Genomic DNA, 17,674 nt, shown 5'->3' on the forward strand with positions numbered 1-17,674 from the left:
TTGTTTCAATGGTATCAGTCATTAAAATAATGGTTGAGTTTTGTTTACAATAACCCTGCTAGTGCACAGAAACTACTATTTACTATGTTTGTCTGCAGATGGCCGAGCAGATGGATTTGGATTGTAACTTGAAAAATTGGCCAACTTTTTAAAAAAAGTCGCTAAAATCTGATTATAGTTTGTTCTTCAAGGAGAAAAACCTTATTTTTTCTGTTATAACAGTAATTTCAGGTTAAAACAAACAGGTTGTCTGTCAAATATTTGAACAGTTTTTTGACCCAAATGCAGCAAAATCGCCGTAACAGTGCTCGTTTAAGAGCAGATTGTCGTAAAACCAAATTCAAAGTAATTAATCTGGTAAATCACAACGTCAGACGTCAGATTCTAAACAGTGTAGTTCCAGAGATCTAGAGCATTTTATTGTTTGCTCCGTGGGACGACCAATTCCAGCAATCGTTTTGAAGCCCTGATATTTATTTGATTTTACCATAATAAATAAAATTGTTCGTTAAGATAGTTTGTTCAGCGTGTTGCCTAGGTGCATACAAATTAATACTGTGTTACTGTGAAAAAAATATTTTCCCTGCATCAAAAATAATTAAAATGAGGAAATCCCAAACAAAACCAAAATATACACTTACATATTATCCCCCTTTCAGAAGAGTCGACTCCCGGCAACTATCAGAATTGATGATATCAGATTATCAAAATGCGTATGAGAACTATTTAAGAAAGTAATAATTATGTAACTTAAAAGATTACAAATGTTGGATAAGATTCAGAGTTCAAGATAGTTCAGGCCTTTCTTCTGTATAATTTGAGAAAGTGATAATTCTAACAATTTTCTTCTGTAACATGAAAATAGAGTTTAGCCTGGTAGAATAGGTATTTGCCCAAATAACATTGCAATATATTAAATATGGATAAATCATGGTGTTATAAAGTGTTAACAGTAATTTGAGGGATAAATAATGTCTTACTTTTGCCGTTATGCCGACCATTTTTGAGACTTTCGTTGCAATATGATTAATATGATATTTCCACGAGAGTTCTTCATCAATGATTATTCCCAAGAATTTAGTATACTTGACTTTTTCAATGGGGTTTTCATTTAAAATTACATGTGCATTATAATTTAGCCTCTTTTTCCTAGTTTTGAATATCATTAAATGTGTTTTATTTACATTAAGTGATAACTTGTTGGCAGTTAACCACAATGCTACAAGGAAACTTGAAGTCGTTCGCAGTTGCCAAGAAGAATTGGATTCTGACATCAAGAAACGCAACAAGCTTATCAGATTGGCAGATAAATCCGCCGCTGGTTGGGATTTGGTTAACGAGTATCTATCTGACGAATTGGCTAGTGGATCGGAGGACGAGAAGCGTATTCGGCGTGCAGAGCAGAGAGCCCTTCGCAAACGTAAAGATCGTCAACAGCAGAAAGGGAAGTCCGCAGTCAAGCAAAGCCAACCTTCTGCCACCACCACTTCATTTGCTGGCCAGCGTCTTTTCAATTTTGCTTCCACTTCTCGTGCTTATACGTCTGTTAGCAAAGCAAAGCCTGGTGATATTTGTTTCGCCTGCGGTCAGCAAGGTCATTGGAGGTCCGAGTGCCGTGGTAACTCTCAACCAAGATCTTCAAGTTCCAGCCAGACGAATTCTGGTTTCTCCTCAAACGCTGGAGGTAAATGAAAGTTTTCCCAAGAACTTGGCGTTTAAGTTAAGTATTCATATATCTTGTTATAATGGATCTTTCCAATTTAGAATTTTTAAGAGAGATTGATTCTAGTTCATTAGTCGATTTCGATTACGATCGCAATCTATTTGAATACGAACAGAATTCTGTATTGCCTGTATTCAAGGGCAGACTTAAGGCTAAGCTTGATTATTGGTATACCATTGGCGCTAATTACTTTGTTACTGATACTATTAAGTTCGGTTATCGCATCCCTTTTATTAGTACCCCTTGCAGGGCGTTTTTGAATAACAATAAGTCAGCTTCGGATTATGCGTCTTTTGTCGAGTCGGCTATATCTGAATTAGTTGGTAATCACTCGGTTGTTGAGGTGCCTTTTGTCCCACATGTTGTTAACCCGCTCTTTGTGTCAATCCAATCGTCAGGCAAGAAAAGGCTTATTCTTGATTTGAGACATGTCAACCAGTCTATTTGGAGGCAAAAGTTCAAGTGCGAAGATTGGAGGGTCTTGTTATCATATGTCAACAAGGGTGATTTCCTTTTCAGTTTTGATCTTAAGTCTGGCTATCACCATTTTGATATTTTCCCAGATCATCAGACATTTTTAGGATTTTCCTGGGTTTTTTCTGGTACTGTCAAACATTTTTGTTTTACAGTTCTACCTTTTGGGCTTAGTTCGGCCCCGTACATTTTTACCAAATGCCTCAGGCCGCTTGTTAAGTTTTGGAGGCTTAGTGGCATTAAGATACTTGTGTTTCTCGATGACGGGTGTGGTAAGGGTGAATCTATGCAAATTACTAAAGAGCACTCGTTTTTTGTTCAGACATACATACATACATACTTTATTTATTCCAGAAGCAGACTATATATACGAATAAAACTAAGAAGAAAAGTACTTCTAGAAAAGGAAGTTTGGAGGTTAGCCCTATGCGAAAACTCCCTCAAATAAAAGAAAAACAAAAATAAGTATACATAAATCGAGATCTTTAGAGTCAAATATTTAAATACATTTTGAGCTTAGATTTAAAATGCTGAAAGCTATCAGCTTCCACTATATCACCAGGTAGTTCATTCCATAGTTTTACAGTTCTAACGAAAAAAGAGTGTTTATAACAGTTGAGTCGTGCTGGTTTGACATAGAGCTTGTATTGATGATTTGCCCTTGTAGACCGAGTTGTGGCGAAATCAAAAAAGTCTTCAAATTTTAAATGATAAAATCCAAAAACTATCTTATAACATTCAATTAAAGATAAATAAGTTCTACGGTCGGAAAGAGTAGGCCATTTTAGTAATTTGCATCGTCTTCATAGGACATTTGTCCTTTGCGTTGGTTTAAAGCAAGTCTTGATGCTCTTCGCTGTACATTCTCGAGGGCATGGATGTCCTTAACAAGGTAAGGACACCAGACAGGTACCGCGTATTCCAGTATTGGCCGAACAAGAGATTTGTACAACATAGAGAAGACATTAGTATCGGCGGTGCCTACCGAGCGTTTAATGGAACCTAAGACTTTGTTCGCTTTGTTCACAGTAATACCAATATGATTACCCCATGAGAGATCTTTAGTTATTGTAACACCGAGATCTTTAAAATTATGTACGTCTTTCAGGGGCTTTTCTAAGAAATAATTGGTTTCTGACCTATCTCGGGAATGCGTAATTCGCATAGATTCGCATTTATCCGCGTTAAAACGAAGCTGCCATTTGCGAGCCCACTCGCTAAGGTTGTTGAGATCATCCTGAAGAATCTGACAGTCAATAATTGGATCAATTATCTCTCTGTAGATCTTCGTGTCGTCTGCATAAAGTTTAACGGTAGATGATATGCATTCAGTTATGTCATTGATATATAGGAGGAACAATAAAGGCCCAAGGATGGTCCCCTGTGGAGTTCCGGAGGTAACACACGACCAGTCAGAACAAAATCCCCTAACGACTACACGTTGTTTGCGCCCCACCAAAAAATGTCTGAGCCAGTTGAGTAGAGAACCGTCAATGCCGTTACTTTTCAATTTTAAAAGCAACCGCTCATGAGGAACGCTGTCAAAAGCTTTGGCAAGATCAAGAAAGATGACATCGGTAGGAGTGGATAAATGTCGAGATTTCGCCCAATCATTAAAAGTTGATAATAATTGAGTTGCAGTGGATCTTCCCCTTAAAAAACCGAATTGGTTGTTGTTGATAAGGTCAATTTCGCGCCAAAACTTAATCATCCTATCAAAAACAATTTTTTCACCGATCTTACAAGCAATTGAAGTAGGGGAAATTGGACGGTAGTTTTCCCTCGAAGATTTAGAACCTTTCTTATGTAGAGGTGTGATATCTGCATGTTTCCATTCATCAGGTAGAAGGCCAACAGAGAACGATTTGTTTATCATATGCGTCAACGAAGGTGCTAATTCCAGTGCACACGATTTCAGAATGCTATACCTGCCACCTTTTTCTGAGATATAGGCGTGAGATTTTTTTTCGTGGGAGTGCTGGGAGTTTTGAAGACGACACGATCCTTTCCGAAGATTCCCGAAGAAGTCCGAAGTCTTCTGAAGACCTCCGAAATCTGCCGAAGACGTCCGAAGTCTGCCGAACGCGAAGTTATCGAAAAAACGCTTAGCCGCAAGGACCGACGTTAGTTGATAAAATCAGCGCTATAGTTTTAAAATCGGAAAGTTTTGGACTGACATTTTATTCATTTTATATTGGTTTTCTTTCCTTACATGGGTCTGAGTTAACATACTTTTGGAAATTGTGTCAAGCAAGACGGCAACAACTCACATTTTTCAATCAGGCGTGAGAAATTGGCCCGCAAGCGTGAGCCGGCGTGAGATCGAAGTTTTCAACCCGCAGGCGTGAGACTCACGCCTAAGGCGTGAGAGTTGGCAGGTATAGAATGCATGGAGCGATATGGTCAGGCCCAGGGGACTTGTTGGGCTTGAGTTTTAGAAGGTGGCGTTTAACCTCATTTACAGAACAATCAATTCTCGCAAGCTTCTTGTCAAAAGTACAATCCTGTATGGGAAAATTTACATGATCTTCGGTGGTAAACACCGAGGAAAAATATGAGTTCATACTTTGAGCAATACTGGAGTCGTCTGTCAGAACAGATCCATCTACATTCAGAGAGATGAGATTATTAGTGCCTCTTCTCTTGGACTTGACAAAATTCCAGAAAGGTTTCGGGTAATCATTTTCCTGCAGATCAAGAGCTAGTTTCTTTATATACGACCACCGAGCTGTGTTGCAAAGTCTCTTAACAGAATTGTTGAGTTGCCGATATTTTTCCCAAATAGTAGCTGTGTTACTTCTACGCGCTCTCTTGTACAATGATTTCTTCTTTTTGCACAAAACAATAAGTTCCTTGGTAATCCAGGGGGCGTTGGATTTCCTTCTATTCTTGCGTTTGGGAATACACTCGTCGACTGCTGTAAATAACAAATCTTTCCAGCAAGCCCAATTGTGATTAATATCGCTGTCGAAGAAGGCGCAATGCCATGGAATATAGGATAACAGTGATCTTAGGTTATCCCAGTCGGCTTTACCATAGCAATACAACAGCTTCTGTGATTTGCGCTGGACGTAAGGTGTACCAGATAATAAGAAAGAGATAGAGTTATGATCTGAAAAGGGTTCTCCGACAAACAAATTGTTTATAAGGTCGGGCGAAGTCGTGAGAACTAAATCTAGGATGTTCGAGTCTCTGGTAGATTCATTTATTAATTGTGTCAGGAAATTGTCTTGGACAATGTCCATCATGAGCGTGTAAATGTCAGATTGCCGCAAAACTCTGTTATTCAACCAATCAATCTCCGGAAGATTGAAATCGCCAAGAAGAATCAGCTCGTTCGTCGAAAACTCTTGTAGAGCAGCTTGCAAGTCTTCTAAAGATCGTTGAGTAATGCAGGGTTTGTTGCGAATTCCAGTAAATCACTTTGGGAGCCTACGCAGTCGCTTGTCTGGTTGGGTTTGAACTGGAATCTTTTTTCTGGTTCGTTTTCTATTATCGACAGGCGTATTTCCAATTTCATTGCCCTTATAGAGAAATTCCTTCTATCTGCCCCGTATGTTACTGCTCGGGATTGTGCCTCGATCGTAGGCCACGTTATGTCAATGTCACCAGTATTGGGTAATTTGACTCGTCTTAAGACCCGTTTTTTGTACAAGGTTATAGAATCCAGATCTTCATGGGATTCCCGGTTCAATGTCGGGCAACATAACGATTGTCTTTCAGAAATATTTTTCTGGAAAAACAATATTGTTAGTCTTAATTCTAGAGCTATAGTGCCTTACCAGGCGCATTTTTTGCTTAGTTTTTCAGACGCTAGTAACGTAGCCTGTGGCGCGTTCCTTGTTGGTACTGAGGAAGTATGTCATCGTATGTGGAGCCCATGTGAGGCTAAAAAGAGCTCTACATGGAGAGAGCTTAAAGCTGTACATTTTGCTTTAATGTCGTTCAAGGATTCGGTTCAGGGCAAGTCAGTTAAATGGCACTCTGACAATCAAGGGGCTGTTCGTATAGTTGAGATAGGGAGTCCTAACGCAGAATTGCATTCTATCGCGCTTGAGATTTTTGATTTCTGTCGGATTTTTCATGTTCAGTTTGTCCCTCAATGGGTTCCCAGAGAGCGTAATGTTTGTGCTGATGAGATTAGCAACATTATCGATTTCGACGATTGGTATACTACCCAGTGGTTTTTTGCCCATTTAGATCTAGTATGGGGCCCCAATACTGTTGATAGATTTCCTAATGCATCCAATGCCCATCTCCCTAGATTTAATTCTAGGTTTCGTGTACCGGGCACAGAGGCTGTTGATGCTTTTTCAGTTTCGTGGACAACAGAGAATAATTGGCTCGTTCCGCCGGTTCATTGTATCACAAGGGTTATCCAACATCTCCTTGCATGCCGCGCCTATGGGACTTTAGTGGTCCCTTACTGGCCGTCTAATGCTTTTTGGCCATTTCTATTTGCAAGCCCACTCCAGTATCAACCATACGTTGTTGAGTCCATTTACTTTCCAGATCCCTCGGGGATATTTGCCCTTGGCTGTTATAAGGATTCGCTTATTGGCTCTCATAAGTTTAACAGTGCAGTTCTAGCTGTCAGATTTGACGCTAGCTGTTACGTTTCTTATTCTTAGGCATGGTGCCTTTATGCCGAGTGGCTTCTGATTGCAGTGTTTTTGTTCTCACTGGTCAACGACTATCCTTAGGAGCTCAGAGTGTTTTTGTTAGCTTGTTTCATGACTGTGTTTCGAATGAAACTAGTTTGCCGAGTGGCTTGTTTCTACTTCATTGATTCAATTGTCGCCGAGTGGCGTTGTGCAGAGTTGTACAGAACTTTTATATTGCAAGTTATATATATATATATATATATATTTTTTTTTTTTCATGATATTTATTTTTGCAATGTTATCGTTGTTCTCACAGATTTTGTCATAGGGGCTTTGCAGCCTAGTTTTCAACATGTGGAAGACAGTCGCCTTAAGACATTAAGTCAGGATCTCTCTGAAGTGCTGCTAAAGAGCAAAAGTGCTAACACCGCCAAGAAATATGAAAGAGGTTTCAATTCATGGAGGAAGTAGGCTTCTCAGTTCAAAGAGATTAAAATTTTTCCCGCTTCTAGTATTTATGTTTCTTTGTTTTTTCTTAGTCTGATTTATGAATCGGTTTCTTGTAGTATTATTGATGAAGTTCACTACGGGCTTAAGTGGTTTCATGATTTAGCGGGCCAACCCGACCCATGTAATTCACCTTTTGTTTCTCAATTAATAGAATCTGCCAAAAGGCTTCTCAGTGTTCCAGTCAAAAAGAAAGAACCAGTAACGCCTGAGGTTATTCAGCGCTTGGTTGCACATTATGGCTCTGCTTCCGCTAGTTTGTCTGATTTACGTTTGCTCATTTTGTGTGTTTTGGGTTACGCGGGGTTTTTCCGCTTTAACGAGTAAATTCAATTGCGCAGGTGTGATTTTCTATTTGAAGATTCCTTCATGAGAATTTTTGTTCAACGTAGCAAGACGGACATTTATAGAGATGGGGCTTGGGTGGTCATTGCTAAAACTCTTAAGCTTACTTGTCCTGTAACGTTAACTCTTCGTTATTTTGCAGTAGCTTTATTTTCAGAAGACAGTGAAGATTATATTTTCCGTCCTCTTACTTTTCGCAGCAGTTATGGATCTTACAGTTTTCGCGGCTCTGCTCCGTTGTCGTATTCCAGGGCGCGCGAGATAGTGCTTTCTGCTTTTGAGGCCGTTGGCCTTTCCAAACTAGATTATGGTCTTCATAGCCTTAGAGCGGGAGGCGTCTCTGCTGCAGCAAATGCCCAGATTTCTGATCGTTTGTTTAAGAGACACGGTCGTTGGAAGTCAGATAAAGCTAAGGATGGCTGCATAAAGGATAATATTCTTGCTTTATTGTCAGTTTCTTTGTCATTGGGTATTTAATTTATTTCCCGTTCTTTTAGTTCGCCTCGTACACGGCTCGTGTTGACACACCCCATAAGTGGTTGCTTATTACATGATAAATGTTTTATATTCGGTTGAGCGGGTGAGCGAATTAGAATATAATGGATTATTAACATACGATGCCCCATCTCAGTCTGGGTATACCTCGCATGTAGTCGCAAGGCTTATTCACATTTGCGAGTCAAATCCCCAAAACGAATTGCAATCATTTGAGCAACTTATAATACAAACCGAGAGCTGATTGAGAAGTAAAGAGATATTTTTATAATTTTTTAAGGCGAGTACAAACATTTACAACAACATTATAATTATCACCCAATTCTTATCAACGATTTACGAGTATAGTGGAGTATAGTGATAGTGTTTTTGTACACCAACCTTCTTGAACAACATCGAGACACTTATCTAAATCAAAGGAATATACATTACTGAGAATGTTGCATGAACTTTTTGTAACTTTAAGTTGTCGCTTATCTGTGCAAACTGTTTGTCTCCGTTATGCTCCGTAAATCTTTCTGTTCCAGTCGTCAAGACTCTAGAAATTTCAGTTTTCACCGAAACCTGGGCATAAAATACATGGCCCCTCAAATACGATATGGCTTTAGTTTCGAAGATAACGTCATTATCTTGTGAATTTACGCTCTACTTTGTCTTCGCAAGTCACTACAGTATACTTTGGTTTATTAAAATTTTCGATCACTTCACAATTCTGTTCTTACTGGTTTGTCCTTATCGTGAGAAATGTTCTGCGGCGGAACAAATTTCGCTTTTCTTGGATATGACATTTACATAATTCTCAATAATAGCGCTGAGTTCTTCGTCGAATTTAAAATATCTTTATCGTTATGATTTCCCACGTTTGAAAGTTTGCAACGTATTTGTTTCTAGGAAATATCGATTTCTTCACGAACACAGAGATTATTAGAGCCATTGAAACAATTTATGCTGTCACCGGTATTCACAGTATTAATTTCTGCCTGCTCTGCCTTGCGTTAGAGCCAATTTGCAGCTAAATATAGCGATAAACTACTATTTCCCGCCAGAGAATTTACTGGCTACCATCGACTGATGATAGGCTCTTCGTTTCTCTGTGTGTCTTTGATTGTTAATGTGTTTCGAACTTTTCTGTGATCTCACAGAACAAACATTCAATACAATTTTAGTCAGTTATTCGCTAGAGTTTTCCATTGGACTGTTCTGGACAATAGAGTCGCCCAAATTCGATTCAGCAGTTTCTGTCTTTCCGGCTCTGGCCTCTGCATGTTTAAAGGTACATTTAGTGGATAATCATGAGCACCGTAATCTTGTTCTACTGAGAAGTTTTATCGACCAGTTCGATCTCTCCTTTGTACCGATCAGAGGATATGGAATTTACTTTAAATATTGCCCATTAGTTGGGTAGGCATGTGGTCGAGTACTACCCAAATTTTCAGTCTCCCGATATCGCCTAGTGTTTTGGGATGGAATTATATTGCCGCAGTTCACATTGTCATATCGGCGCCTTCGACAAACAGTGAAACTTGGCGTTTTTCGCACAATGAAAGCAAATTACATTTCCATCTCTGCGGTGATTATTGTAACTTTCACGCCTGACTATCTGGGCAACTTCCTCCCGTTCTAGCGGTTGGTTTTTCCAGTAATCTGCATTGGATTATCAGTATAAATATAACCAAACAGCAAAACAGAATACGAAGCTTCTTCCGGTTCTACAGTCGATCTTAATTAAGCTAATGCGCTCAAAATTTCCTCCGTCCTGTTCGGGGCTTTTTCTTTGGGGTTTACGTCTCTCCTTCGGGAAAAGTTCATGGTCGTTGCAAATTACGTAGTTTCTTAATTCAGGTCTAAGGCCGTTTAAAAAGTAATTATGTTTTGCTCGTCTGTTACATCTAAGCGCTGAGCCAGAGCCTATGTATTTCCTTTGCGAATTGCGCTACGCTTTCATTTTCAGACCGTTTCTTATTTAGAACTTGTTGTCTTGACAGCCAAATATCCGACTGCGAATGAAATTATTTTATCAGTGCCACTTACAGTTGATTATATTTTTTGCTTGTTTAATGTGGTGATGCGTGAACCAAACATTCGCGTTACCAGTTAACAAGAGCGGTAGTACTTCAGCCTTTTGCGAATTCGTTAGTTTTCAAAAGATATTTGCCAGATCCAATTGTCTCAAAAACTCTTCAAAATCTTCTCTTGCATCTCCCGAGAATTTTGCTAGCGGAATGCTGTTAACACAGGGAAAAGAAAGAGTCTGACCAGTGCAATTTTCCAAGACGGTTCCACCGACTAACTGTATGATATAGAAACCATTGCTGGCCAACAGCAGATTTGTAAGCTGGGATGTTCAATTTACGGTTGTTTCTTGTATTACGATCATGTACACAAGATCTATTTAATTCTAAATTATTCTTACTTACTTTTCTATTTGTGATACAAAATTAATATTCATTGCGAAAATATATTTGGCTTAAAAAACTGTTCGATGCATTAAAATATTGAGGAAATCCCAAATATACGCTTACACTATGTTCGTATAAGAAATGCTGATTTTACAAGGGACACAGATGTCTCTTATCCATCATGAACACTAGGCCTTTGTACATCTATCTGGAGTTCCTGTCTCTCTTTTTGTTGTTTTTAGTTACTTTCTTTCTTTCTTTCTTTCTTTCTTTACTCTATATTTCTTTTATTTTTCACTGTTGACAGGGAACAACAACAACAACAACATTTATTTGAAAAACAACAGAATGAATAGTTTGTCCCGCAAATAGTTACAAAACTAATCGAGGCGGGACAAGACGAATAAAGGAACACTTTAGAAAACTAACAAGAACTTACAAATACAGACATGCAAAAAATTAACGTAGTAACAGATTTAAATGCTTTAAATCTGCCAATTCTCCACAGGTGAGATCACTCACAGGTGAGAGGAAATACTGTATACTTGTACTCTACTCGACCTTAGAGTAGTTTTCAACTGATTGTCGTAAAACTAAAACCAAATAATTAATCTCGCAAATCTCAACAGACGTAAACAGCACAGAGAACCATTCCGGCAGAACTCGAAGCAAATACAGGGCCATCAACCAGCGCCAAGCGCGAAAACGCGTGCCAGCAAGGCACGATTGGTTTTGGTATTACTTCTTAGATTGGTTGAGGAGGCGGCGCGAGTTTTCCCAACCAATCAGAATTGATTACTTTCGACTTATACTTGAAAACCAATCTGTACATCAAAAGACCAATTCCCGCCAATCAGACACGTGAATATCATTCCTGCATGATCTATATACATTTGATACTTCTCATAAAAGCCTTTGTGTCGCGTTCCCAGTACCGCAGACACGGGGTGTTGTGTACTGGAGTTCGCCAGGTCAACCACAGTGAAGTACACGGCAAGGGCAGCAAGACTAATGCGCTTATTAGGATCAGGCTGAGCCGTCTATTTACAACACTTGCGGTGAAAACTAAAAAGAATACAATTGTCTAAGTCTCAAGAAACGGAAAAACTACGAATTCAACGCCGTAAAAAACGAAAGGAAAGAATACATGGAATTTTACAAGCGTAACTTACGTCTGATCTTGACTCCGGGGTTGAGAAAGAGTTACTCCACGTTCTCTTAGAGACTCCGTTAGAAATAGCTCCGTGAACTCCTTACAGTTTGAAAACTCCTCGCAACTGAGAAACGTGCTTACAGAAAAAGGATCTTAATACATGTCTTTGACGTAAAGGAAATAATAATGAAAAAGGCTTTGTGCGGCTAGCCAAAAAACGGATATTCGGTAATCATGCAATCAATAAAACAAAGCTACAAACATAAGAGAACAAATAGTCCCTGAGTTTTTCTAAAGTGCATTGTTCTTGTCAGGAACGTGACACTTTGCATTCATAGTGGCATACTAAGATCCTGAAGCTTGAAGTACAAAATTAACCGAACGACAATATGTGTAGTATTGTTTCGTCCATCAGATAAACAATGTTCACAGTTAAGTCCTACCTCGCTTAAAAAATCAAGCTAGAAATGTTATCTTTACTACGCAACAGAGTAGATTTCTTTTACCGATTTGGGAAAGCTTTCGTGGACTAAAATAAGCCATATTGAAAAGAATGCTGAACTAGTATCGATCATCTTTTCGGTCCGGTATCGATTTAGCCATGATTGTCAATCATGCAGAACACACTGAAATCAGTCAATCAATCTTTATTTGTACTCACTCTTGCTCAAAAATAAAATTGACAACAAAGAAAATATTATAAGTTATAATTAGAGTACTGGCTGCCTGGAATAACCATAGAGGCTAGCGGAGCCAGGCAGCCAGCTGACATCGGTGTTAAATAGAAATACAGGTCAGCAAGAAAGCTGAAGCACAAATGCTCACATGAAAAGAAAAAGAGGAGAGCAAAACGCTAATTCTACGCTACATGAGGGAAGTCTAGAATAGTTATAATTTAAATTTGAATACAAAACAGTAATATAAGAAGAGCACACAATAGCTATGGCAACTAATAACAAGCTATCAGTATCAGCATATAAGAAGCTTCCTAGTCTGTTTAAGTTGCTTTTTCCGTTTTGCCTTCAAAATTGTGAAGTGGGGCGCTGCTCAGCATATCGTTTAGTTCAAACGCAAGAAAAAGCAGTGAATAAGAACCGATAGAACAGTCTGGAGAAATCAAGAAAGATCTGTCGTAAGTTTTCATGGTGCCAACATGAACAACTCATCCGACTTCAACGCAACCGTTCTCCGTCGATCAAGCCAAGGATTTACCCTCTTCGAACCACTATTCAAGTACATCATTGCCGCTTGTTACATCTTAATTGCAGTAGTGGCAGCCGTTGGAAACGTCTTGGTCTGTTTTGCTATACTGGCAAACAGAAAGCTTCGGAGCAATCCAACAAACCTCTTCCTGTTATCCCTGGCTATCTCGGATCTTCTCACAGCAACTTTAGCGATGCCGTTCAAGATAGAGTTTCTTTTTCTTCAAGGCGTTTGGAAACATGGACCGATAATGTGCATAACATATATCACCGCCTACTTCATCACTGTGCCCACCGACTTTTTGACCATTTTGGCCATCAGTGTGGATCGATACAAGAACCTCAAAGATCCTCTGAGACGATTTCGCGGTAAAGAATTCATGACGCAAAAAAGGGCTTTGATTGTCATCAGCATTATCTGGATCTACAGCATCATATGGGGTCTTCTTCCCATCATGGGTTGGCGGATGAGAGGTCTAGAGCCGATATACCAAGGCTTTTGCATGGTTCCCTTTACCCTGGTGTATAATGTAACGACCAGTTTTATAAACATTACTTTACTTCTTCTCACCTGTGTGTTTTTCATCTTGGCCTTTGTCATTGCCCGCACACACCATAGAGGCGGAAATAGACTCAATACCCATGCCTGTCAACACCCTTCTAAAGAAGAAAGAAAGGTCTACATAAAGAACCTAAGAGCGGCTAAGACAACTTCCATGTTTTTGGCAGCATTTTTCTTCTCTTGGCCGCCCTTCGTGTGTTTTAGCATTGTCTCCAATCTCTATGGCGGTGAACACTGGAAGCCATACCCGTGGAAAGTTTACGCGGTACTCCTGATGTTTGGTTACCTTAACTCGGCGCTCAATCCATTTCTTTTCGCATTCCGTAACAAAAGCTTCAAAGCCACATACCTGAAGTTGTTCCGTTCTCTCAAACCTGCTGCGGGTCTGAGATCGACAATACGCCACCGCTCCACAATTTTACAAAGCTTTTCCTCTGAGATTCCAGAAATGGAAAGTAAAGAGGTGCGTCTTCAGTCGATACGGCACACAAGACCGGCTCCAGAACTTTCAAAATAATATGACCATCCTGCTCACATGAAATGGAGAAACATTGAGAGCTGACATTTGCCCACCCAAGATACGATTTTTTTGTCTCTTCTACTTCTCCTAACAGACACTAGCTCAGCACAGCTGTAAGGATGAGTCGTGAATGAATTGACTTCGCATGCTGAACGTCATTTTGTGAAATGAGGTGGGCTGCACGAAAAGTTCTTATAGAAAACATTTTCCTTGATTATTGCTACCATTTCATTTGATTCTTATTCTACTGAGTTGGATTAGACCATTAATCGTGCTTGGAACTACCCATCCTTCATGCTAACGTTTGACTGGGCGTTTGATAATAAACCCTTAACCTTAGAAGCTACTATCAAGTTCTAATCCGCTCAATTTGCAATCTTTTGAACTATCGATTATCCGCTCAATGTGCGATCTTTTGAGCTGTCGATTACTTTTTTGTGTGTGTTCAAAAATGGTTTTAGATCTCCGAAGCAGAAATTGGGGTAGTACCTTTTAATGACAGTATGTTTTCTTTTTTTAATTTTTTGGCTAAAAAATTTTCTGATATGGTTTGCAGCGCCTCCTCAAAAAGCTTAGTTGTGAATGTATTGCTCAAGAAACGCTAAGCAGGCTTCAGCCTTACTAAAAGAAAAAACGTTTTTCTTGTACAGTAATTTTTGCCTGATGGTGGGTATAACCTCAGTTATTGTTATACGTTAAATACAGTAAACATTGGCCAGAATCGATACCCATAGAAAGTTGACGTCGCACTGCTAATGACTTGATTGGCTTGTTTAGCGCCCTCGGGGACGCTAAACACTGGCCAACCTACGCGAAGTACCCGAGACGCGAGCGACTGCGTACATGCTAAAAAAACTTGCCAGAAAGAAACGCTCTGCTAGCAGGGTATACGGAAATGTGTTTTGTATTGAAAAAGTCAGCTGTATGCCGATAAACAAGTTTCCCGTGCAACCTTGTATCTAACTCCCTGATGAAGTTTGTAGTTAGCAGACGAAAACTGTCGGATAATATACCTCGAGTATTTCGTTGGTGTGTGCTGCTCACTAGTACCTTGTTAAAACATTGTACTAGATCAGTGAACCCCCAAGATTAATACGTCCCGCATAATTATGTAATGTTACAAATATGACACGCATGTGTTACACACTTCAGTCACTCCTTGCTAATACATGTAACTTGTTTCCTGTACGAAAATCCGGAAACTTGTTGTATGGTTTACGTTCTGTGTATATATACAAGCACGTAGCTATCACTTGTAGAGCAACTCCCTGATAAAGTTAGCGAAAGTCTAGAGAAACGCTTTAGTAGGATTATAAAAGTCTACAATTCAAGTTCGTTCAGTGTTTCTCACTAGTTTAGCCTTTTAAGAAATTGTTTTTTAAAACTGAAAGTAGTCTTTAAGTGGTTACTTCAATTTGAAGGTAAGACAGCAATAATTCTTTAAGTACCTGGTGTGATATTGAGTTCTATTGATTTCCGGATAAACTCACTCCAGCTGTTTGACGTCATTGCAGCAAGTAACTCACTCATTTTTCCACCAATCACTGGTAAGAGGAAATAGTGTATACTTCATTCAACTTAAAGGGGCTGTCGGTGTCACCTATTTTTAGTGTCACTATAAATAGCCAAAAAACGTATTTGTTTCAATGTCATCAGTCGTTAAAAAAATGGTTGAGTTTTGTTTACAATATCCCTGCTAGTGCACAGAAACTACCATTTGGTTTGGGTGTAGATGGCCGAGTGGATGGATTTGGATTGTAACTTGAAAAATTGGCCAACTTTTTCAAATTTTTCCTGTGCATTTTAGAGAAGTCGCTAAAAACTGATTATAGTTTGTTCTTCAAGGAGAAAAACCTTCTTATTTCTGTTATAACAGTAATTTCAGGTGAAAACAAACAGGTTCTTTGTCAAATATTTGAACAGTTTTTTGACCCAAATGCAGCAAATTCGCAATGCCCTTTTAAGAGCAGGTTGTCGTAAAACCAAAATCAAAGTAATTAATCTGGCAAATCACAACTGACGTAAACAGCGCAGGAAACCAATCAGAACTCGACTCGAATACATCACCACAGCTTTCGTGATTAATTAATGGTTAAATATCACTAGGGAGGGGTAGTGCGTATGGGCTACACCATAGATAAGTAAAAATAGATAATTTTATTTAAGTGTAGAAGTATTTATAGCACTGTAACGCTAATTGGGGACATTATAAATCACTGAAATAAATATACAAACTGAACATAACAAATGTTAAAAATCCCAATTAAACTGGTGGGAGGCAACCCAGTTGGCTATTTACAAAGCGTGGCGTTGGATTTCAAAACGGGGCTACCGTTAAACAAATCCAAGTAGTCAGAGCGGGACTTGAACCGGGAGCCTCCGGATTACGAGTCCGGCGACCAGTAACCACTAGGCCAAGCCGCCTCCCCATTAATAGACGTCGGCATTCAAGTTTACTTAATTGTCGAGCTTTCTGAAGATATCTGATTCGTTGCGAGGTTGAATATTGGTATTTAGTATATTCTCCGCTCCGACTATTGCATTTCTAGCTCTCTAATTGGCTCAAAAACTCCGACTATGAGCCGTTAGTCGGAGTTTTACCGGGAAAATAGTGCGCCAAGTTTAAAAATTTTCCGCATGAAGTTTTTAACTTTAGCTCTCCATAGTGACCGATACTGGCACGTTTCAAGAGCTGTCTCCTACTAAACTTCAAGAGATACTAGACAATGCTGTTCTGGGAAAAACGAAGAAGCCACAAAGTTCGGCATGAACATATTTAATGGTACGTATCTGGGAGTTTTACTCAAAAACTAGCAACAATTGTTTAATACGTTCACTGTCGATATTTTGATAATTTTATAACTGCGTAACAACGACAAAAATTCTCACCTTGTTATTTACAGGATGGCTGTAAAGACCCGTTGCCACAAAATTTTCGAAACGAATTGAAGGCATGTCCAAAGAGGAGCTAAATGAATGCCTTAAATGTTTCTACACCTCCGCAAGGAAGAAAGATGGCATGTATTACAAAAACACATCCATGAAGTCCATTCGAGCCGCCATAGATCGCTTTCTTCGCTCGCCACCAAACAACAAGCCTTTTTCTATCATCTCCAACGCTGTGTTTACCGAAGCCAATAAAATTTTGGATGCCTTTGTAAAGGATCTCAGAAAAACGGGTAAAATGTGTTATGTTTAAAATATGTTACGGGACACAGATCAGACCAGGCGGTCGAATCGTACAATGATCGCCCATCCATAGAACAGCAGAAGAAGATGTCACACGTTCTCAGTGAGTTTGTCTCAGCCGGAGCCTCTGAAGCTTCCCCATGCACTGGTATCTCTGCAGCTGCGAAAGAAAACGAATGCCATGGCCAGCAAGAACGGCAACCTCAAAGTCAAGGGACAGTCTTAGTCCAAAATCAGTTCGTAAATACCGAGGTTCGGCAAAGCGAGCGAAGAAGCTTTCCGGCAGGTTTTCTTCAACTGCAATGTCCAAGTTCACAACTATTACAGAGGCGGAGAATCAGGAAAATCTTCCTGAACTTTGAACACTATTTAACCACTTGAAAGCTTCCGAAGCCGTCTTTTTTCCTTGCATTTGAATGGTTGAATATTTCAAGGTTGATTTTCGTTAACAGTTGACCACAGTTTGTCGTTTGCGTAGCTGTCAAATTTCATTCAGCTCAT

At 39.4% G+C, this 17,674-nt stretch overlaps 2 protein-coding genes across 2 annotated transcripts; both read left to right on the forward strand.

Annotated features, from left to right (window-relative positions):
• Positions 1-98: 98 nt before the first annotated feature.
• On the forward strand, positions 99-8,130 carry LOC146487003 (uncharacterized). Its single transcript, XM_085089504.1, has 4 exons — positions 99-123; positions 1,208-1,684; positions 7,118-7,219; positions 7,982-8,130. The coding sequence occupies exons 1-4, from the start codon at positions 99-101 to the stop codon at positions 8,128-8,130; spliced, it is 753 nt and encodes a 250-aa protein (XP_084945630.1).
• Positions 8,131-12,038: 3,908 nt separating this feature from the next.
• Positions 12,039-14,359, forward strand: LOC146487004 (histamine H2 receptor-like). Its single transcript, XM_085090071.1, has one exon. The coding sequence runs from the start codon at positions 12,854-12,856 to the stop codon at positions 13,979-13,981; it is 1,128 nt and encodes a 375-aa protein (XP_084946197.1). The 5' UTR covers positions 12,039-12,853; the 3' UTR covers positions 13,982-14,359.
• The last annotated feature ends 3,315 nt before the right edge of the window (positions 14,360-17,674 follow it).

Source organism: Pavona decussata, unplaced genomic scaffold (assembly GCF_977016875.1).
Source record: "Pavona decussata unplaced genomic scaffold, jaPavDecu1.1 SCAFFOLD_19, whole genome shotgun sequence".
NCBI classification, from domain to species: domain Eukaryota; kingdom Metazoa; phylum Cnidaria; class Anthozoa; order Scleractinia; family Agariciidae; genus Pavona; species Pavona decussata.

Excerpts from the sequence above, each read along its gene's own strand:
- LOC146487003 (XM_085089504.1), top strand. The coding sequence starts at position 99 with ATGGCCGAGCAGATGGATTTGGATT. Across the intron at positions 124-1,207 it reads CGAGCAGATGGATTTGGATT|TTAACCACAATGCTACAAGG; the intron begins GTAACTTGAAAA and ends ACTTGTTGGCAG. Across the intron at positions 7,220-7,981 it reads AGTGCTGCTAAAGAGCAAAA|CGGGAGGCGTCTCTGCTGCA; the intron begins GTGCTAACACCG and ends ATAGCCTTAGAG.
- LOC146487004 (XM_085090071.1), top strand. The coding sequence starts at position 12,854 with ATGAACAACTCATCCGACTTCAACGCAACCGTTCTCCGTCGATCAAGC.